The sequence below is a fragment of the Melospiza georgiana genome, chromosome 6 (genome assembly GCF_028018845.1).
Source record: "Melospiza georgiana isolate bMelGeo1 chromosome 6, bMelGeo1.pri, whole genome shotgun sequence".
Taxonomy (NCBI): Eukaryota; Metazoa; Chordata; class Aves; order Passeriformes; family Passerellidae; genus Melospiza; species Melospiza georgiana.
The window spans coordinates 55,524,816-55,547,796 of NC_080435.1; the positions used below are offsets into that span (position 1 = coordinate 55,524,816).

The 22,981-nt window shown below is 46.6% G+C and overlaps 1 protein-coding gene across 1 annotated transcript; it reads left to right on the top strand.

Moving 5' to 3' along the window:
- Nucleotides 1-2,549: 2,549 nt before the first annotated feature.
- On the top strand, nt 2,550-18,718 carry LOC131084689 (inverted formin-2-like). Its single transcript, XM_058026331.1, has 13 exons — nt 2,550-2,638; nt 3,413-3,515; nt 3,598-3,683; nt 4,200-4,300; nt 5,614-5,684; nt 5,797-5,904; nt 6,807-6,877; nt 7,544-7,664; nt 8,223-8,387; nt 9,078-9,180; nt 11,032-11,190; nt 12,156-12,869; nt 17,467-18,718. Exons 2-13 carry the CDS (start codon nt 3,435-3,437, stop codon nt 17,490-17,492), a joined length of 1,806 nt encoding a protein of 601 aa, XP_057882314.1. The 5' UTR covers nt 2,550-2,638; nt 3,413-3,434; the 3' UTR covers nt 17,493-18,718.
- Nucleotides 18,719-22,981: the final 4,263 nt, after the last annotated feature.

The window sequence follows — 22,981 nt, forward strand, 5'->3', positions numbered from 1 at the left end:
CAGTAAGAGTGACACATCCATCCAGCCTTGCCCACTCCTCTTGTTTCCCCTTGTCCCATAAAGCCTTTCCCCAGTGTGCAGGAAATAATCTGTGGGACTTGGTGAGAGCTGAACAGAAGTGAGACAAAGTTATACATTCTGTATAAGCTTCATCCATGTGGGTGGCCACATTTAGCAGTGGGCTTGGGATTCCCAGTCTTGTTTTAATGGTTAATCCCTGAGCTTTGGCTCAGGGGAGTCAGTGGGAATCTGTCCTCACTGGCATCCTGCCACTGGTGCTGGCCTGTCTTGCTGGCAGGCGTGCTGTGAAGTGTTTTGTGGGCTGGGCGCATGGGAAGGAAATTGCCTAGAAGCCAAAAGTGTAGTTGTGTAAAGTGACACCAGGAAATGGACTCTCCATGGCTCCAGATCTACTGCTTGGTGAGGGTTGAAGAGGATGAACTGTGGGCCTTGTTCCCTTCCCTGACCCTGACTCCCTTCTCTAGTCCAAGGGAACACGGTTGAAGAAGTCATTGAGAGGCTGCTGTCTATCAAGAAGCATCCGGGCAGGCAGAAGCGAGCTGAGCACCGCCTGTCTGGGAGCGCAGCTGGAGCTGCCCAGGCTGAGCCAGAGCCGTGTGCACGGGCACCTCGGTGTGCAGTGGGGTCAGCAAACCCCACCAGGGCACCAGCAACACCCTCAGGGCCCCTGGACAACGAAAAGAAGATCTCATCCTGCCAGTTCACAGCCTGCTGTGCCCTGCCAGAGAAATCCAACCCTCCCTCCAACACCGCCCCCAACCCGGCACCTCCAGCCCCAGCACCTCCACCCTCTGGCACAGCAGCCATGACCCCCACATCCCCCATGGCAAATACACCCCCAGCCCCTCCTCTCCCTGGCATCCCTCCCCCTCCACCCCCTCCTCCTCCTCCTCCCCCATTGCCTGGCATGGGTGGCATCCCACCACCTCCACCTCCATTACCTGGCATGAGTGGTATCCCACCTCCTCCACCTCCACTGCCTGGCATGGGTGGCATCCCACCCCCTCCACCTCCATTACCTGGCATGGTTGGTATCCCACCCCCTCCACCTCCACTGCCTGGCATGGGTGGCATCCCACCACCTCCACCTCCATTACCTGGCATGGGTGGCATCCCTCCCCCTCCACCCCTCCTTCCTGGCATGCCAGGAGATCACATAGAAGCCGTGGTGGCCTCCCAGTTCACCTGCCCCCTGGGCTTGGGCAGGCCCCCCCACAAGACAGTGAAGACACCAACGCTGAGAATGAAGAAGCTGAACTGGCAGAAGCTGCCCTCCAATGTGGTGAGAGGTGGGTGCTTCTGGCATAAAGTCACTGCTGCTTTTGCTTCCCAGGGGAAGGAATACTATCTTAAAGTTTGTCAGATGTGGTTGACTCTGTTTAGATATAGAACTTCCCTGATTTCTGTTATTTTTGACCTACAGAGCTGATATAAAGGTAATGTGAAGCTACTAATATAACAGTAACTATTCCAACTGAATTAGTACTATGGAGTAGCTTGTTTATAACTACAATACTTTGAACTTAGAAGAAGAGAAAGGGATGGGAATATTTTCCTAATCACTATGACGTGCCTTAGATCAGGCTCTGATCTGAGCTCCCCAGACTTTTATTGCCCAGCTCATCTGTGCTTGTTTCTGGGTATATTAAAGTCATGAGTAGGAGTGCATGTGAGGATCACATCACATATCTCTTGATTTTTGGGTTACATTTCCCTCTACTAGTGGATTCAAAGTGGAGCATGAAATGTGAGAAGAAGCTTGGAGAAGCTGTGTCAGCTTCAGCTTGTCCTAGACAAGCAAGGCATCCACTGCATGAAAGTAGGCAGAGGTGAAATCTAAATAAAGCAAGTCTTCAATCACAAGAGCAGTAAAATGTTGGGATTATTGCAGTAGAGTCTTCTACAGGCATGTTAGAGTGATGATTTATTTTTTTTTTAAGATTTAAGAAATTGCAGTAGAAATTAATTCAAGCAGTCTTGTAGCCAGCATTATACAAGGAGACTTGAGTATAAAATGAAAAATTGAGAAAGACACAGTCAGAAAATGTTCACGTTGTGCCCAGTCCCTCTGTTAGGATGCAGGGAAACAAAAATTATATCAACCAGGGGACTAGAAATGAAATGTCTGAGGTCCTTGTCATGCTGATCCAGTTTGCCCAGCATGGAGGAGAGCAGAGTTTTACAGGGAGGGATGGAGCTGCACAGCCTCTGTGTGCCCAGTGCTGCCTCCCCCTAGCAGGTTTCATTGCCCTTCAGCCCCTTTGGATCCCACCTGTGGCACTTGCCCCTCCTCAGTAATGACCATTTGTCCACTAATACGGATAAATATGTCATATTGAGAGAATAATATGTCTCTTCTTATTTCATTCACATCCTGAAGAGTGTCCCTTGCAAGCAGCTCACCTTGTCCCAGGTGTCAGGAGCTCTCAGCTCTCCCTGCAGCCAGTCTGAACACTTTTCCTTTCTTTCAGAGAGCCACTCCATGTGGGCTTCTGTGAGCAGCAGCAGTGAGGAGGTGATAGAGCCCAACTACAGCAGCATTGAGCAGCTGTTCTGCTTCCCACAGCCAACCCCCAAGGAGAAGACAGCAGCACCAGTGAAGGCAGAGCCGAAGGAGGTGAGGAGAGCCCCTCGTTTTTTCGAGTAAAGATCCCTGCAGACAGCTCATCTAATATGAGATATCTTCTTTTTCTTTAATGAAGATCACATTTTTGGACTCCAAGAAAAGTCTCAATTTGAACATATTTTTGAAGCAATTTAAATGGTAAGATATGGCCAGCTTTCGTGACAGTTGACAGAACTTTGAGCAGGTTTTGCAGTATCTGGAAGGTCCTCACGAAATCTCTTCTAGGCAATGTGCTTTGGTGGTCCATGCTATTAAATCATCTGAACATTACCAATTTTGTCCTACACTGTCTTTAATATACTGAGTTTAGGGGTTTAATTATGTTTTTACATACAACTTCCCCATATGTTGGCAAAGGAGTTAGATCTCTATTTTACAGATAAAGTTGTGGCACAGACTCTTAAGGTGACACAGACTGTGAGACACGCCTGGAGGTCATATCCCTCCTCAAATCAGGGCCAATGGACAAATGGAAAGTTCCATTTTCTTTTAAGATTAAAGAAAAGCTCAGAGACAGGATCTCAGTTGCAGGATTCATCTCTGTCCTTGAATAATTTGATCAGGGCCAGAAATAAGATTTGGGTCATAGCAGGGATCCCGGTCCTGATTCTAAGTTAATTGTGGGGAGATCCCTTTCCCTTTGGATTATTATGATTCTTTACTAGGGAAAGCACAGAGTGCTTGCACAGATAAATCTCTTGGTAGTGTGTGATGGTTGGAAAGTGGTCTTTGGTTGATGGCTGGCTCTGCTCCTTCTCCCTGCAGCTCCAATGAAGAGGTGACTGCCATGATCCAGAATGGGGACCGGACCAAGTTTGATGTTGAGGTTCTGAAGCAGTTGCTGAAGCTGCTGCCTGAAAAGCATGAGGTCAGGAGGAAAACACCACCCTTGGTTCACAGAGCTGAGCCATAGAGCAGCCCTGCAGTCTTGATTCTCTGTTTCTCATTAGATAGAAAACCTGAAGGCCTTCAAAGAAGAGAAATCAAAGCTAGCAAATGCAGATCAGTTCTATCTTCTCCTCCTTCAGATTCCCAGGTAAGGTTTTTAGTCAAAAACTTCAGCCCAATCTGTTTCTTGATTTACTTCTGGGAAGTTTAAATTTCTTTATAGGAGCCTCACAGACCAACACTGATGGATATAACTGTTGGATTTCCCCTTCCACCTTGGAGCTATCCCTCTCTCTGTTGCCCTTAGGGCTCTTCCTGATCCAGCACATCCTCTCCCTCTGAACCAGCTGAAGCTGGCCCAGACTCAGGGTCAGCTCTGCCCAAGGAGGCTCCATAACTTGGTGAAAGGCAGTGCCAAATGCAGTGCCAAGAAGGGGAAACCATTCCCTTTGATGATCACAATGCACCAGCAGAACCCACATCCCTGCTGGTCCTCAGGGCCAGCAGCAGCCCCTCTCCTCCCTCCAAGGCCACACCAGTGGTTTGGTGTGGATGTGGTTGGCATGTTGTGGGGTGGCATGGGCTTGCTGGTGATGTGGGAAAGGGGCTGCTGTGCTGGCTGGGATCCCAGTGCCTTTAGCTGAGGATCCATCTCCACCCTCAGCTACCAGCTGCGCATTGAGTGTATGCTGATCTGCGAAGAGACCACCGTCGTGCTGGACATGATTCAGCCCAAAGCTGAAGCCATCCGCAGAGCCTGTGAAGGTATGCATGACCTGAGCTTATTCCTGGCTCTGAATTAAGACAGGGAATTTTAACCCCCACAAAACTCCCCTGGAGCTCTGCAGTGTTACCCCCACAAAACTCCCCTGGAGCTCTGCAGTGTTACTACCCAAACCCCAAAGAACTCCTATGTGATCCATTCACTGGTTTGCTGCAAATGGGATGCAACTTTAGGTATCTCCACTGATGGTCAAAGCCCATAACAGGACCAAAGATTATTTTCTGTCATCCTCATCCCGCTTTTTCTGCAGCAGATGTATTCTCCTGAAACACTTTGAATGGTGAAGTGCTGGAAGTTCATCAGCCCTTTCAAAGGAGCTGAATTTAGACAGCAGAGCTGGCCCTGCTGCAGCTAATTCATCCATCCAGCATTATTACCCAAATTAAGAACTTCATAATACAGCAATTTTCTCTACTGCCAGAAAACTTCCCCCAAAAGCAATGCTTTAGTATTTCCCTGCCTAGAAATGGAACCAGAAGAAAAAGGTTGTTATTTTGGTTTATAAATTGCTGACGCTCCAATATGGTGAGTACACAGAAAGTTTATGCAGTAGATTTTGGCTTCCTGTGGCAGAAACCTTTGGTCCCACTCCTCTGAGAGCAGTATGCTCTTCTTGGCACTGCCAAGTGTCACCTGTTCTACAGGGCCAGTTGCCCCAACTCCTGCTGGGGGTTTCTCCAGCTGGCATTACAGCTGTTTGCTGGGATAAATTGAAGCGACTTCCCAGCAGCCCAGTTGTTTTTTTGGAGCTGTTCCTGCCTCAAAGCTGAGTGCTTCAGAAAGCACAGCACTGCAGCACCCTGTTGTAAGAGCAAGGACAGGGACTGCACTCTTCATGCCTGGTCAATAATCACCTCTACCATGAGAGACCAGGAACAGGGTGAGCATGCCTGGTTTTAGCAGCTGGCAGGTGATCATAGTGCAGTCAGAACTGGCTTCACAGCACAGCTAAAGTTTGCAAGATTAAATTTAGAGTTACCATTGCCCACTCTGGGAAACTTGCAAGGAAGGCTGGATCTTGATTGCTGTTAGTGAGGAGGGTCCCACTGCAGGTTATTTGCCATTAGGAAATGAGAGACCAGATGTAAAGAAAGAAACATAAGTCAACAAAGACTTTGAGAGCCCATGGAACTGAATCAACATGAAATCATCTTCTCTGCTGGTTGGGCATTGGGCTGCAAAGCCAAAATATCAGATTTGATTGGTGAAATTCAGAATCCCAAATTTCAAAGCAGTTTAGGAAATGTTCTGGTGTAACAGAGGCTTTTGCTTAGAAGTCCCTTATGTTTTTCAGATCTTCTGACCAGTCATCGCCTGCCAGTCTTTTGTCAACTGATTCTCAAAGTTGGAAACTTCCTGAACTACGTAAGGACTTTTTTGTCTTCTCCTTTCCTCATCACAGTCTGTGAATGATCTCCTTTAGGGTTGTAATTTGGATGGACACAGGAGTCACATCTGCTTTTTTTGTCTCTTGTAGGGAAGTCACACGGGCGACGCCGATGGTTTTAAAATCAGCACTTTACTCAAACTAACAGAAACCAAAGCCAACCAAACCCGCATTACCCTGCTCCACCATATTCTGGAGGTACCACTGCCAAGTCCTGCAGAGTAGGGAAGAGGGAGGGCTTTATCACAGATGAAACATTTCTCCTGCTCTGCTGTTGGCTAATGCCACATGCTCATACTCACATCCTCCCTGGCAAACCCAAGAGTGTCACAAGTCAGGAGGATTTGAATCACTTTGGTGACTCTGGTGGAGACTGCTTGTGGGCACTACTCCTTATTTTAGGACTTGATCTGCTTCCCTCCAGCATCTTTTCCCCCAGTGTCTGCAACTTCCTTTCATATTTGTGCAATCTGCACATCAGCAGCTGCAAACCACAGAGCACAAATCTGTCCTGGCTCATCTGTACCCATTCAGCCTTTCTGCCTTTCCATGGACTTGCCCTCTTCCTCCAGACTGTGCTCAGGCTTTTCATGCTTCTCTCCAGGCCCTCATGGCTCTCCTATTCCCTGCAATGCTGTTTTTATCATTTTTTTTCTCCATGCTCTGCTCTGCCACCTTCATTCATCAATGTCCCTTGGTTTCAGTTGCTCATGTTCAAGCCCCACTTTAGCTGGCAGTGGCTTCAGCAAGGACAGCTGTGAAAGTAAAGAATGCAAGACTCAAGGCCTTTTAATATCCTTCTGGGACTGTGGGAAGTGTCAGTTTGCATCAAACCACAGTGCTGCCTCCCTCTATGCTCAAGAAGAGCTCTGCTTTGCTTTGAACTATGAGTATTTCTGAGAGTTCAGTTCTCTTCTGTGTTTTTATAGCCAGGGGAAATGCCTTTCCTCTCTGAATGTGCAAACTACAGACAGGGGGGCAATAGCAGAACACAGCACAGTCATCCTTCCTGGACACTTCTGTCCATGTGTCTTCCCCCCCAGCTTCCCCTTGGCTCCTGCCACACACCAAATAACACTTCTTTCTCTCTTCCTCTTCAGGAAGTAGAAAACAGCCACAAGGACCTACTGGAACTGCCAAAGGATCTTGAATATGTTTCAAAAGCAGCAGGGTAAAATTGTGTGTCACTTCCTTTGAATTAAAAACAAAAATAAATCCCATGCACATCAACAATGTACCAGAAATTAGGACACACACAGCTGGTATACAGATTAACAAGATGGCATCTTACATAGTTTGAACTGAAAGATTTGATTGATGAATGTTGAAAGGCCTTTAATATATAATAATTCTACTACAGCTGGCAACACTTAGGACTGAAATTTGCAGAGCAGTCAGTTAAAGCTGCCTCCCAGACCTTTCTGAAACGTGCACTGCCTTTGTGGTGGCAGGAGCTGGTGAGGGTCAGCTACCCAGACATTTCTGAAGTCCCTCCAGGCAGGGGAAGTGAGCTAATGCTGAGCATGGTGGGTGGAGAACAGCCTTTTGAAGAGGTGGGCTTTTTTTGGCACTCATCTACCCAATACACAGAACTGTAGCTAGGCCTGGCAGCCTTTCCATGAGTGCTGTGGGGGGAAGCTGTTTTCCCTGAGCTTGGTCTGTATAGAGGGTTCACAGCACAGGGTTCAGCTCAGGGAAGTGGTGGGAAGCAGAGGCGTGACCAAAGCACCAGTTCAGACTTGTCCACTCCTTGGTCAGCTCAAGATGCTGGAGTGTCAGCTAATGGCAGGGTTCTGTGTGATTTCAGAATTAATGGCAGGGTTCTGTGTGATTTCAGAATTAATCTTGACATTATACGCACGGAGTCCGGTACCAATTTAAAGAAGTTGCTGGAGCTTCAGCGGAAAGTCTTATCATCAAATGAGGATGTGAAACAGCAGTATGAGAAACCCATCCAGGTCAGTAACAGAGCTACCTTGGATCTCCCCCATTACACACAGAGAGGTGCTGCATGGTACATCTGCAGCTCAGGAGCCTCATGAGAGGGGAGAAAATATTGCCACAAGACATGCTCTCAGATTTGGAAATAAGATGCAATGCTGTACAACCCAAATATGCAGTGGCCAGCTGCACCCCAAACTTAGATACCTTTGGGAAGGCTGATTTCTTAGGATGCTGCCCCAACTGCTCTGTGCATGCTTCTGTGTGACTCCTCACTTTAGGAGAAGATGGTCACCTTCTCTGTGGATCACCAGAGTGAGGCCCTTTCCTTGGGATTAAGCTTTGCATGGAGCTGTCCATGTCTTGCTTAAGACACCCCTGTAAACTGGCACAGCACAGTTGCCAAGAGTGAAGACCATCTGTAAATCTTAATTTCTTCCCACCTGCTTTCCAAAAGCTGCAGTTAAAAGCCAGCACCCAGAGTCCTGCTCTAAGCTCTAATCCCTTCTCTGCGAGTGCACTTCACTCGTTGTCCTCTGGATGGTGTTTTACAGTGTGCATTTAATGTGTTTCAGGACAGCATTGATGCCTCCAGAAAACTGGAAGAAGAATTTGAAACCATTGAAAAGAAGAGAGAAGAACTTGCAAATTATCTCTGTGAAGATCCAAGCAAGTTGTCCTTAGAGGACATATTTAGCATCATGAAGACCTTCAGAGACCTCTTCATCCGAGCCCTGAAGGTTGGCACCTGCACACAGGATCCTGAGCATCCCTTCCTGGAAGATGGAAGCTGCTCCAATGGACAGGGGTGGGATGGACACCCCAATCCAGGGGGGATCCTGGCTACAGCCTCCTCCTTTTGGCACTTGGCATCAGGTCTCCCACTGAAGTGGTGTCTGATCCCTTCTCCATCCATCCTCATCGATGGAGGTTCTGGTGCTGCTGGGCCTGGCCCAAACACCAGGGATTTGTGATTCTGTTGCAACTTCAGCTGCAGTGTCAATCACAAAGATGCTTTTAGGCCAAGTGTGCAAGTTGTGGGGAAAGGGGCTTAAAAACTTCACCCTTTGCTCCAACCTGAGCAAACAGGCTCAGAAGGGGGATACGTAGTAAAAAAGCCACCTTGTGGAAAAAACTGTGGCTTCAGTGCCTCCCACTTTCACCTCAGCTCAAGATCAGGCAGGTGAGCACACTGCAGGTAGCTGTGTGAGGCATAGCACCACTGCCACCTCCAGCTGGGATGTGGCAGAGTCCTGGCCAAGTCAGCAGTCCCCCAGTCCTCTCTCACCATTTTTGGCCCTTATTCCCAATGCCCATTTTAATTATTGCACAGGACAAAGCTAGAATTTCTCTTCCTTCATCTATAGATCTCCTTTCTCTTCATCAGCTTCTTTACCCCACTTTCTTATGCCATTGTTACCTCCCTGCAGGAAAACAAGGACAGAAAGGAGCAAGCTGCCAAAGCAGAGAAGAGGAAAAAGCAGCTAGAAGAGGAAGAGGGCAAGAGACAGAGAGGAGAAAATGGAAAAGTCAGTGAGTATCTGAAATGGCTTCAAAAAATAGAGCTGGAGCCATAGGGGCTCTTTGGTGGTCCTGCTTTAATGGACCAGTAGTGGTAATTTATTTTGTAGGTTTCTAGGTGCTGGCTGACTAAAGGCTTTTAGGTGTCTTACAGCCCTAGCTAAGAATTGACTTTCCACAGTTGCAGCTGGGCAGAGAAGTTAATTTTAGGTTTGCTGACTGAACAGCAAAGAAGAAATAAAATAACCACAAATTAAATATTTCAGTTAACTTTTCCAGTTTCTAAACATAACTTTTGAATCCCAAATCTAAAAAGAGACATTTGACTTATCCACCATCCAAGGTCCTTGTGTACACTTGAATAGTCTCTCTTCACCACAGTTGTCCCAAAAATCTTGCATATTGCTTAAATATGCCTTCTGCTGGATGAAAATGAAAGACTAAAAAAATGCAATTGGATGAAGCAGAGAGGAAAGAAAAATCAGAATTATTTTTCCTCCAAAAAAAAAAAAGGTTCCCACCAACATTGATAACAAATGGAATATTTCACGGTCGTGGGACAACCAGGGATGTGCCCAGGCAGAGCTGGTGCCACTTGTGCCAGGCTGTAGCACCAAGACTTGGGAGCAAATCCTTTGTGTTCAGCCAGGATGGGCTGCTGTGGGATCACAGAGCACTGCTGTGGGATCACGGAGCATTGCTCTGGGACCATGGGCACTGCTGTGGGATCAGGGGCACTGCTGTGGGATCAGGGGCACTGCTGTGGGATCATGGGCACTGCTGTGGGATCATGGGCACTGCTGTGGGATCACAGAGCACTGCTGTGGGATCATGGGCACTGCTGTGGGATCACAGAGCACTGCTGTGGGATCATGGGCACTGCTGTGGGATCACAGAGCACTGCTGTGGGATCAGGGGCACTGCTGTGGGATCACAGAGCACTGCTGTGGGATCAGGGGCACTGCTGTGGGATCATGGGCACTGCTGTGGGATCATGGGCACTGCTGTGGGATCACAGAGCACTGCTGTGGGATCATGGGGCACTGCTGTGGGATCATGGGCACTGCTGTGGGATCACTGAGCACTGCTGTGGGATCATGGGCACTGCTGTGGGATCACAGAGCACTGCTGTAGGATCATGGGGCACTGTGTGGGATCATGGGCACTGCTGTGGGATCAGGGGCACTGCTGTGGGATCACTGAGCACTGCTGTGGGATCATGGGCACTGCTGTGGGATCATGGAGCACTGCTGTGGGATCAGGGGCACTGCTGTGGGATCACTGAGCAGTGCTGTGGGATCATGGGCACTGCTGTGGGATCACAGAGCACTGCTGTGGGATCACTGAGCACTGCTGTGGGATCATGGGGCACTGCTGTGGGATCACTGAGCACTGCTGTGGGATCATGGGCACTGCTGTGGGATCATGGGGCACTGCTGTGGGATCATGGGGCACTGCTGTGGGATCACTGAGCACTGCTGTGGGATCATGGGCACTGCTGTGGGATCACTGAGCAGTGCTGTGGGATCAGGGGCACTGCTGTGGGATCACAGAGCAGTGCTGTGGGATCATGGGCACTGCTGTGGGATCACAGAGCACTGCTGTGGGATCACAGAGCACTGCTGTGGGATCACAGAGCAGTGCTGTGGGATCATGGGCACTGCTGTGGGATCACAGAGCAGTGCTGTAGGATCATGGGGCACTGTGTGGGATCATGGAGCTGCTCCCAGGTCTGCTGTGGGTGCCTTGCTCCTGGCCAGTGGCTGCTTGTGCTGGGACAGCAGGAGGCACCTCCAGCAGTGGCATCCCTGCAGCTGCTGCTGGCCTGTCTCAGGGGCAGGGGTAACTCCCATCTCTCCCCAGTCAAGAAGGGGCTGATGAAGCAGGAGGAGGTGTGTGTCATCGACGCCCTGCTCGCCGACATCAGGAAAGGCTTCACGCTGAGGAAGACAAAGAACAGACACGAGTCAGAGGCAGCTCCTAAACCCTCATCTGCAGAGAGCCTGGAGGAAAGCCAGTCTGGTAAGGACACAGACCTGACTGTACCTGCAGCTCTTCATTCCCATCTGCCTCTGAGCCTGAGCCAAGCATGCACCAGCCAGAAGTCTTTGTGTTTGCATTTGGGGCATTTTATTTGCAGCCAGTGCCAAGGAGAAGAGGAGCAGAGAGCCTTGAGCTGTTGCTAGCCAGGTCTGTACCAAAATTAGCAGAAATTTGGAGCAGCATAGCCCTGCATCTGTGTTGATAAACCCTCTGAGGTGCTTGACCCACGTGTCAGCCATGGCACCATGCTGATGGGGCACTGCTGTTATCCCTGCATGCTCCCAAGTCTCAGTAGCACAGTGTGTTCCTGTCTTACAGACTGCTGCATCCCATCTTAGTCTGCACTTGGGAGACTGAAGAAACCCTTTAAAAAAAGATAAGAAACCCTATTTGCAGAAGTACCCAAGTCCTTTAGGTGCTTGTGAGGAGACAGCCTCATGGGTTTCTTAGGTCTCTTGACCTCAGTGTCAGTGCAGTTAGGCAAATCCAAGGACATTGGTCTGTCCATGGCTCTCCTAGGCCTGCTCTGCAAGGGCAGGTTGAGGCTGGCTAATGGGCAGCCTTGATGTCCTCACACACCAAGCCAGCAGTCCAGCCTGGTCCAGGACCTCACAGGCAGGGTCTCTCTTCTGCTGTAGACTTTAAGGTTTCCTTGCAAGTCCTGGAGCCTCCGTGGAATTCAGCCATTTTGTAGCAGAGACATTAACACCTGCTGAAAACAAACAGCTGAGCTGGAGCCTGCAGTCCAGCCAGGGTGACCACAGGGGCATAAGGAGGGGAGGTGCAGGGAGGATAAATTGGTGCTGCCTCTTCATTGGAGCTGCTTTAGGGTCAGTGCTCCCTCCACAGGCAGCTGCTGACCTGTAACCTCTGCAGGGTAGGTGCATCTTGGCTGATTCCTGGTGAGACTGCAGCTGTGGCTGATTGTGTGTTTCTCTTTACAGGACAGAGCATGAAGGACCCACAAGCAGCAGGGAAGCAGATTGATGACAAGACTGAGCAAAACAAGGATGATCATCCCTCAGAAAGCATTCCTCCCTCATCCACTGCCCCAATGGAGACAGGTGGAGGTGTTACAAATGCTTCAGCTTCAGGCCAGATATTATCTACAAACAGTGCTGGAGGAAGTCTGCCACTGAAGTCCCAGACCAAAAGCCCCTCAGAGAGCATGGTGGAAGCTGATGGAGTCATTCAGACCACGCTGGGCCCTGGGGTGGAGCAGAAAAACAACGTGGAAGGGCTCCAGCCCTGCACAGAGAGAGGCTCCCTTGGCTTCTCTGTGGCTGACATAGGCTCAAGGATCAGCTTTGTGAGCAGCAGTGCAGCCCCTGCTCTGCCAGACCAACTCAGCTGGGCTAACGGGGCCGTGTCAGGAGGCCAGGACAAGGAGTGCCCAGCTGATGGCTCAGACAGTGCTCAGCCTGCCCCCAGCCATGAGGCTCAGCAGGCAGAGTCTAAAGAAATGACAAAGGAGAATGAAGACCCTGGTACAGACTCGCTGTTGGACACCTCTCAAGACAAGTCCTTCTCAGAGGAGCCGGCCACTGACTCCTCTTGCTCAGCAACACTTCCCCCAGAGCAACCTCACAGTGACAGGGAAAAGCAGAGGCCATCAGGGAAAAGGAAGAAGAAGAAGAGGCACAGCAAAAGCTACTCAGGTAGCCTATTTTATAAATAGCCCTTGGGGACTGACTTAAATGTGGGAACCTTCCTGATATATTTGTATAAACCTTCTTGATATATTTGTACACACCTGTTTCTTTCCACTTCAAGGCCCAGTGCCCCCTGCCCCTGGAGTCACACTGTTTCATGCAGCTATTATATTTTTCAAACCTGAAAGAGCTTTAAAAAGAAAAACACAAGCGTAGTTCCTTCTGGTGACATGTATAAGTAGTTTATAAAGGAGTAATGATGAATCAATAATTCAAAAGCCCATTACACATATGCAGTAAAGATGGCAATAAGCACATCTGTCAAGTGTGCTAAAGACAGCTACAGGCACGGTTATGTGCAAACAAGAGCTCCATTAGGCTCCAGAGCAGTGATTAAGACCAGTTAATACTCGGTACTTAATCAGCAATCACCCCTCTGAACTACTTACAAACACATAAAAGCAGCAGCCTCCATGCTGCCTTGGGCTTGTTTGGTTTTTCCCCTCATTGCAGCAGCACTTTTGCCTGACAGCCTGCCCCTGGGGTGCTTTAGGTGCTTCTAAACATCAGGCCCTCAAACCATCTCTGCAGAGGGAGGGGAAAGGTCAGTCACTGAAAAGGAGCACCTTGCTGATGCTTCCACCAAGGATCCATCTTCCATTGGGCTGCCCTGCTGGGCTGGGAGGGAGCTCAGCTCCTGGAGCCACACAGGCCCCCCTCTCCTTACCAAAATCCTCAGCCAGTCCCAAACCTGGGAAGAGTGTCCAGGTCCTGTAGATCCTGCCAGCCTTGGGTGGGTACCTTAATCCCAAATTGGAGACGCCTCATGGGGAAGACAGATGGGTCTGTCAGCCTTTAGAACTTACAATATCCTTTCCAAAGCCTCTTTCCTGCAAGATCCTGAGGTACACAAATGCACAGGCAAATGGGAAAGTCTCTTTTTACCAATGCTTGATGTTTTTCCTTTCAAGGAGAAAGGAAAGGAGGGTTTGAATACCCATTGCTGAGAAAGACAGCATAGGTTGAGCAGCTACCACAGAGGGACTTACCCTTTTAATGCAGCATGCCCCAGGGTTGTAGTAATTTACATTTCTAAACATGCTACTGGTTAAAAACAAGCCACAAATGAGAAGTTGTTTCCTGTAATGTTGGTTCCTGAACTTGCTTCATCTGAGGAGCAGAAGCTGCAGCAATGGGAGCATCCCATGCTCCCATCCTGGCAATTCTTTCCTGACACCTGAAATTAGGACTTCTGGCTTAAGAACTGACCCCAGCCTGCCAAAGCCACAGAGTTTCCTGGGCATCCAGGGATGGCATCAAGAGGGTTGGATCTAGATGATCTTTAAGGTCCCTTCCAACCCAAACCAGTCAAAGATTCTGTGTTCTTAGGGACCTCTCTGCTACTAGACAGTGTTTTCATCATGAAAAGTTCCCTGTTGTTACCTTGGCCTTGCCATGATCAGATATATTTGGTGTCTCTCTTTTGTTCAAAAGCAGAGGTTGAGACTGATTCTGGAGATAATAAAACAAAAAAAGATTGTGTGGCACAATGAGGTATGTAAACTCACAAAGATAATTTTTTTTGTGAACTAACCACAGCACTGGGACTTCACAGACCTAATCAGTATTCAGCATATCACCTGAGCTTTTTGTCTTTGTGTCTAATCACAAACACATGTGAAATGAATTTGTTACTCTGATTTTTACTCTCCAGGGTGTTGATCTTGTGTTGAGTGGAGTCAGTGCTGATCTCCACTCGACACAGGGTCACAGCCCACATGTTTGTCCTCTGTGTCAGCAGCAGCCAAACTGCTTCTCCCTGCAGATAATTAAAAGCCATTATTCTAACCAAACAATCAGACTTCATGTGATGAACAAAGTCCTTGCTTTGATCACATTATTTTCTCAAAAACTGTAAAAATGCAATTTCAGTACCTACCTCCAGCAAAGAACATTTGGTTTGCTTGTGGGTAGCCACTTTCTATAGCACTGTTTAAATATGGATATCTGGAAAAGGGAATAAAACACTGGATCCAGGGGCAAATACTAGCTGGGGCAAGATACCAGCTCCCACTCAAAGCTAAATTCATCTCCAGAGTTGCATCCCTGCATCCTTCACTGATGCTAGCAACATAGAATTGCCCCTCAAAAGGAGTTCTAGGATGAGACTTCCATTTGAAAAACTTCCCGTTTTTACAGTAAGTAGAAAGAAAAGCAAGAAAAATAAACAAGTGAAACCCCCACTGTACTGAAATTGCATAGTTACACTTGTCCTTTCCATGCTGATGAGCATCTCTTATGAACTAAATCAATATCATCAAATCTCTTTGTCTTGTTTCCTGAAAGGAATGTATTTATTGTCCAGCATCCCCATTCCCTGGGGCTGGGAGCCCTGCTCCTGCACAGACACAGGAGGAATCTGTGCAGGATTTCCCCACAGGGCTGCTTTTGTTCCTGCACCTGGAGCATCACTGCTAGCAAGAGAAAAGGGGATATACTTTGGGTAGTTACAGTCCTCACTACTCCTGCCCTCCTTTTGGTCCTTTCCTTGCACTACCATAGGAGTACATGAAGTGCAAGTAGCTCTGTTGGTTTAAAAATCCTAAGGAAGATTTCCTGCAGGAACAGAAAATGTTAGCAATGGAGCATAGGTGAGAAGTACACCAGGACCAGAGCACATGCTGCATTGGAAGGGCAGCTGGAACCACCAGTTAAGCTTAACTCAAATTTTTTTTTAAGCATACAGGCTTAAAAAAAGTCATGTTTGAAAAAATACATGATACACAGTTTTGTTTTGTTTTGTCCTGGGCAGACATAGAAATGCAACACAGAAAAATGCATGGGCATACAGGAGCTTTATGAAGTCAGGCAGGCATTGCACCAGCAGAGCCTACCTGGGATTTGATGTCAGGAGGGCAGCAATGAGCTGCACCTTGGAACCTGCACTTCTCTTTCTCCTCTTCTACTGTCACAAAGCAAGGGCAGCAGAAGCAAAAACCCATTTGCTTGTCTTAGTCTCCTGCAGACAGCTTCCTCTCCCAAATGCAGCTCCTGTCTTGATGAGACAGATAAGACAGAACTTCTTGATAAGACACTTTCAACAAGCCTGGAGTGTTAGCAATCAGTATTTTTTCCTAGGATCTTCCACCTGATTTTTGTTACATTTTATGTTTTTCCCCAAGCATACATGGTCTGTTCAGGTCCCCACTAGTTCTCTTTTGGTACAGGATATTTCTTTCTCTGGTGGATTTGCTGATGTGGAAGTTAACGGGTCTCATGAAGCCACAGAAATCTTCTTCCTTCTTGTGCAGATCCAGCTGCAGGGATCAAGACTCAAAGCCCTTATGAGTTTTTAGAGCTTCCCTGACAGCAGCAGAGGGCAGGAACAGCCTGAGACTCTGTGATAATATTTCAGAGCACTCAAAGACTGTAATGAGCTACTGATTTCTTGCCTCACTTTGACCATATCTTGTTATGCAGCAATTCCTGTAATAATGTCTTTAAATGTGAGCTCTCACATGTAAAGAGTGGTATTCCACATTATCTTCCTGGTCTTGAAAGAAATGGTTTAGGTGTTTTTCCTCTGGAATCAAGGCACTGGTGGTCACACTGTTTGTGTGCACCCTGGTAACATCTCAACTCATTTCCAGCCAAGTCCAGCAAGAGCTTAAAGAATCATTTTATAAAGGTGACAGTAAAAGAGAGGAGAGACTGTACAAACACCTGAACTCAAGAGAGCTGCTCTTTGAGTGTGCCTGCCCTAAACCCTAGAGAATTCCTAGAGACAAATGTTCATGTCTGTGCAGCTCCCCTTTTCCTCCCCTCTGTGTGTCACTTGTGTCACTTGGAATGGTTAGGGGAGAGAAAAGCCTTGAAAGCTCAAGTCCTTGAGCAACTGGGCTTTAGCAATTGGGCTTTAGTAATTTTCCTGCTCACAAATCTGCTTGGTTTATTCCCTAGAAAATAAAAGGAAAACCAAAGCAGGAGTACAGACCACAGCCTGGCAAGGAGGGAGGGAAAAGGCAGAAGGGCAGCTGTGACATGCACATGGCACATCAACCTTCCCCTGCAAAGACACAGAAGGGATTGAGAGTCCAGGTTTTCCTTTCATTCTTGAGGGACAGATGCTTCACCTCCCCTTCTCCAGACCCATATTGTCTATGGGGACTTTTTAAATAGACTGTGAGAATGTCATCGATCTAATGCTCATCTCCCTGCTAGCCCTTTGCCTCCATGTCTGCCTTCAGAAATGGTATTTGACTCAGTTATGGAGTGAGACAGGCTGCAATGTGCTGCCCCATCCTTCTGACAGTCCTGCTAGATCCTCTAGATTTAGTTACCTCAGCAATTTAATACCTAGAAGGATATACTTTATTGAACTAAACTTTAAAGCAAAGTTGCCCAAACTCTGGAGTTTCAAGATTGGTTCTGGAAACATGAGGTTTTTATTAAGTCCATCAAACTACCTGTTTTTAGGTTATCTGAGGAACTGATGAAACTGATTTCTCTAGTAGCACCTCAACCATTACATACACATGCATGCAAAACCACACCACTTTTACTCACAGTTGCAAATGATTTGCATTTCCCCCTCTTCCTGCAGGTGTCATGGCAAGGCAGAAGGTATGAGAGAACCTCTCATGTGTCCCTGGGGTGCTGCCAGCTTCTGAGACTCCAGGTTCTGCATCAATGAAACGCCACCACGGACAACTTCTGCCCCATGAAGACCCACAGCCTCTCCTCATGCAGCCTTTCACTCCCCTCCCCAGGACCTAAAGAGCCTCCCCAGAGACCTTGGACCTCTCAGGCTGTGCACTGGGCACCTCTGGGGACAGGGGATGGCTCTGTGCATAGTGGTGGTAAAAGGGTCAGACCTGTCACCCACTGTCCTGGAAGCCAAGGCTTTCAACCTGCTCTTGGGCCAAACTCCTCTTGAAATGACAGCTGACTGTGGCCCAAGAACAGACTGCCGTGGTTAGCCCCTGAAGAAGTGTTAAAAACAGCAGTGCCTCAACTAAATTAAGGGTATAAATTAGGCAGTGGCTGTACCATCACAAGTGGAGGTGTGTTAAGTCCCCTTCTCCTTGCCCACTGATGATTTATATCAGACCACGTCCAAGACCCAGATTAGACAAATATATTTTCACTCTTAATCACTTAAAGCAAGGGAAATTGGTTACAGGGGGAAAAAGCAAGTAAAAGAAAATGTATTTTCTGTTTTACTGAGCATATGGCCATATAAGCAGTGTCTGGTTCCTACATGATGCTTATGTGCAATTAAGTTGAAGTGCATCAGTAGTCTTAAGTAGTCTTGTCACACCTGCTGATGCAACCATCAATTTTTGGAGAGCCAGGGCTCTGGTTTCTCTCACTAAAGCAAAAGGAAGAGGTTTTCCAGTGTTCTATTGGACACATTTTCAGTTTATCCTGTAGTAAATCTCTGGGTTTGATTTCCATTGTCAGCTGCTTGTACTCGAGAGTCTGTGTCCAAGCTGCAGAACGTGTGGAATCATGTTACTTTGGCTTTAAAACTGGGACTGTGCAGTACTGTGTTTTCAAAATTCAGAGCTTTATTTCTCAAGTTTTGTAATAACACTGTATAATAATTTTGTACATAGCTGTCCATTTAAAATGATCTATGTTTCTTGAATCTATGGTGTGATATGTGCTGAAACATAAATCCAGTGGAAGAGCTGGGTACATTTCAGAACTGTTCATTTATATGGTAACTCAGTGTGGCTAAACTAATGTGCAGGCTAAAGCTTATTTTGCTCTGCTTAATAGGACTTGTAATGTCCTTGTAATACTGAAAACTTAGAAGTGAAACCAAGAATTAAATCACTGGTTTGCTTTAACCAAGGCATCACTATGAGCATATTGAGAACTGGTTAACAGAAGCAGAGATGAGAACAGACACGTGGGCAGGATCAGTGCAGGAGGCACTCAGAGTAACACAGCCCTGTTGCAACAGAAAACCCATTCCTGCTGGCAGAATTCCCTGGAGAACCATGGAGAACCCCCAGCATTCCCTGGCGAGCCGTGCACCCAGGTTTGATTTGCAGCATTGTCTCTATCACATCTACAGGTATCTCCCCTTTTTCCCCCTCTTTTCCAGTCTCAGAGCACATCACCCAAGCACCATATTTTCACTCCTCAGTCTAGCTCTGCTGCTCTCAGCTTAGACTCCAAGCTGCAAGAGCCTGAGTATTAAACACATTATTTCCAGCTCTGTGCAGCCCAGGCTGGCTGTGCACAGCCAGCCTCCTCTGCACCCCACTGTTTGATCAATTGGAACATCATCATTTGGAGATGCAGGAGTGGGGAGCAAACAGGTTCTCTGGGTGTTACCTAGGGAACCTCTCCTGCTGATGCCCCACTGGCTGCTCACTTCAGATGCTACAGCATGTGTCCACTTCTCCATCTGGGTCTTCCAGCTTCCCTCATTTCCTCCCAGAGGGAGCAGCTCATTTCCACAGCCAGAGTTTTTATTACTCTGTGTGCTTACCTTGGCCTTAACAGAGAGGGCTTTTGGCATTATCTTTCCCCTGCTTTCAAGAGTTTACAAAGAAATGGGTTATTTTGAGCCACCAGAGGCTCTTTGTTCAATAGTCATCTGTAAATTATCTATTCAATCACATCCCAATCAGCAGCCTCAAGCACAACATTTATAATTTATTGCTCCAGAGCAGCTCTGCTTCCATTACAGTGATTATTTCAGAGGAAAAGAATCAGAGCAGGTCAAAGACTGAAATTCAACTTAGATGTGGGGTTTTGTTCCATTTATGAGCTTGAAATAAAGCTCATGACCCTGAAGATTTTTCAGTGGTTGCAAGACCAAATTAATTGTTGGTGAAAAGAATATAATGGCCAATTCAACAGAGCTTTGGTCTTTTAAGTCAAACATGAGTGCAGACCTCAAAATAGAATTCTTGTGGTGTATTACAGCAACTGCACATGGAGTCAGGTATGTAAACCAGGCTGTGACCACCACAAGCTTCTTGCTGCCAAATAAATGCATCTTCTGTAATTAAGCTTATATGATAAAATGGAAGTACAGGAGAAATCAGCAGAAGTCCTTTCCAAATATTCCACATCAAAAATCAGGTACGTTTAATGAGATTTAGTTTTTGGGGAGTTTTGGTGGGGTTTGTTTGGGGTTTTTTTTCCCAGTACTGAAAATATTTCAAAGTTTAGAATAAAAATAAATACTTGGTGAGTTTCCCTTCTCTGGTGGGGATGGGGAAGACCTATAATTCACAGGAATTCATCCATCAAAGGCCTATATTTTCCACATAGTATATAAAGCACCTAAGCATAATTGTCATACATGCAAGTAATTGTCATATATGCTTAGTAATAATTAGAAATTGTTTTGCTCTTCCAGTTCCCTTGGGTGTTGTCTTATAGTGCAAGAGTTCTGTTCATTACATTGCAATGGTTCCATATTGCCAGTTTCATACTCCTTGATGTGTCTTGTAGGCAGCTCCTCCAGGCACTGACTCTTCCCAGTCCTCACAGCAGCCAACTGACTCCAGTTCCCCTGAGCCAACCAATCCACTCTTTTATAACATTCTTCTGACTGGCTACAGGTGTGGCCTGTTAACATCAGGCCTGCTCCTAACCCTTAGTAATTGGCTCAGCTGCAACTCTTTAGGGGGTAAGATTACTTTCTATTCTACCTTTATTTACTTATGTTCTATCCCCCTACAATTCCCCCTTTTTCTTTTAATTACGGAGTTGCAGCATTTCTAGAAGGACATGTTCAAATAAATTAACATCATGACGCATTTGTATATTTCATTTAGAAGTAAGAGTTATACAAATGTTCAGACAAAACATTATAGTATGAATATATATATTTCTGAGTGTTGGTTCAGTTTTGCAGCTTTTCTCAGTTTACAAAGTACTTATCTTCAAAATCTTTTATACTCATATTTAACAAACACTAATAGCTGCAATTGATATATTTTAACAATAGTTTAGTACTCAAGTCCTTTTCCCTGAATCCATGGGGTTATATAGTTGAATCCTTTTTCCCCACATCCACAGGGTCATATAGTTTAATCCCAAATCACATCAGAGTCCCCATTTGTTGTCGTATACTGCAACAGTTCCATATTGCCAGAGTTTTGTAGCTCCTTGATGGTTCTCATAGGCATCTCCTCTAGGCACTGACTCTTCCTTGTCCTCACAGCAGCCAGCTGACTCCAGTTCCCCTCAACCAACCAATCCACTCTTTTATAAAACTCTTCTTATTGGTTACAGGTGTGGCCTGTTAACATCAGGCCTGCTCCTAATCTTTAATAATTGGCTCAGCTGCAACTCCTTAGGGGATAAGATTACTCTCTATACTACCTTTATTTACTTATGTTCTATCCCCCTACGCTTGGGTGGATCCCATCCAGCCCCGTGGATTTGTGAGTCTGATTGGTCCCCCTGGATTTTGGGGACCTATTCTGCTCTCTGTCCCTGTCTGCCAGCTCAGGGGGCTGGTTGCCCTGAGGATAATTGTTCTTAAAGACTCAGGCAAAGAAAGCAGCCTTTTCCTCATCTGTGGTGATAATGTTCCCCTCCACATCCCATAAAGGATGGAGATTTTCCTAGTCCCTCTTTTGTTGGCAGTACATTTATAAAAACACTTTTTATCTTCTTTAACAGCAGTGGCCAGATCGAATTCTAGCTGAAGTGTTGCCTTCCTAATTTTCTCTCTGCACAACATTTCACCATCCCTATAAATGTTCAAGAAACTACTTGATGTGACACTTAGTGCTGTGGTTTAGTTGGCACAGAGGTGTTTGGTCAAAGGTTGGACCTGATGATCTTGGAGGTCCCTCTCCAATTTTAATGATTCTGTGAAAAGAAGGAGGGATATAAATGGAGCTGTATCTAATTCATGAGCACCACACAGCTTTGCACTCTCCTTGGAGCATGGCTGAAATCTCAAAGCTGTGCCTGGATCTCCTGGGCTGAGTGCATGATTTGGTCCTCTCCTACGTTCCATAGAGCCATGGAGGCTGAGAAATGCCTTCTGTTCCAGTTAGAAAGAGGCAGGATAAATTGAAATAAAAGAAACATGTATAAGCCTGTTTTAGGAAAATGAACCAGTTTCCATTCCATCTAAATGTAAAGCCTGGATCTATGGCTTCATATTTCTGGTACACAGTGATCGAACAAGTACAACACGCAAGCCTACCAATGCTGAACATCAGCACTGTAGGAACCCTGGCTCATCGTGTCTGTGTGGTAATAGTCATGGCCATGAAATATGGGTGAACATGTTAGTCATGAGGTTATGTCCCCATAATGTGTCTGAAAGCAAATACAGTCATAAACCAACTCCATAAGAAACCACATTTTGTTTGGTCACCTCACAATCAAAAGTGGGCAGGATATGATAAACAGCTTTCCCATTACTAGAAGTGTGACTACAGAGGGTTAAAAATGGGGCAGTGATAGTGACAGAACCTCTCTAGATGTTTGCAATTACTGCATGCTGTCAATCTTACAAAATAACCACATGATTTGCAGGATTTGCAACAGAAATTAGGTCCATAGTAAAGAAAAATGTTTCCAATTCCTTAGTACAGAGGAGGTACTAGACCTGAAATACCAGGGGAGAATTTGATCACTGCAAGTTAATCAGCATATTCAGTCAGCTCTGTGAGTAACTCACCCCTTCATCCATGCTGTGTGAGCACTTAATTCACATTAGGAACTCTCTAATGCTCTCTTTGCTGCAGCATAAACAACTCCTGCAAGAGCTGTGTGTGACAATCCACACAGAGCCAGGTGTCTGCAGGAATTAGCAGGAGCCCTGTGCTTCCCTAATGGAGATTTTAGGCAGGCTCAGCTTGCATTACTCAAAGTCAGAGGACAAGAATCACCCTGTGGCAGTCAGCTCCTATCAAGTCAGTTTAGATACACTCCCAAGCCTATCAAAGTAGGTTTTTTCTAAGATCAGCAGTCTTTGCTGATGACACCTGCATTATTATGGTCATGGTTGGTTTGCCCTGCTCAGGGCATGCAGAACCTGATGTGTTTGTCTGGCACTTATGTGCCTTCATACAGCATAATCTGCTGTAAGTTTAGTCATGAATTAGTGACAATTAATGATCAAA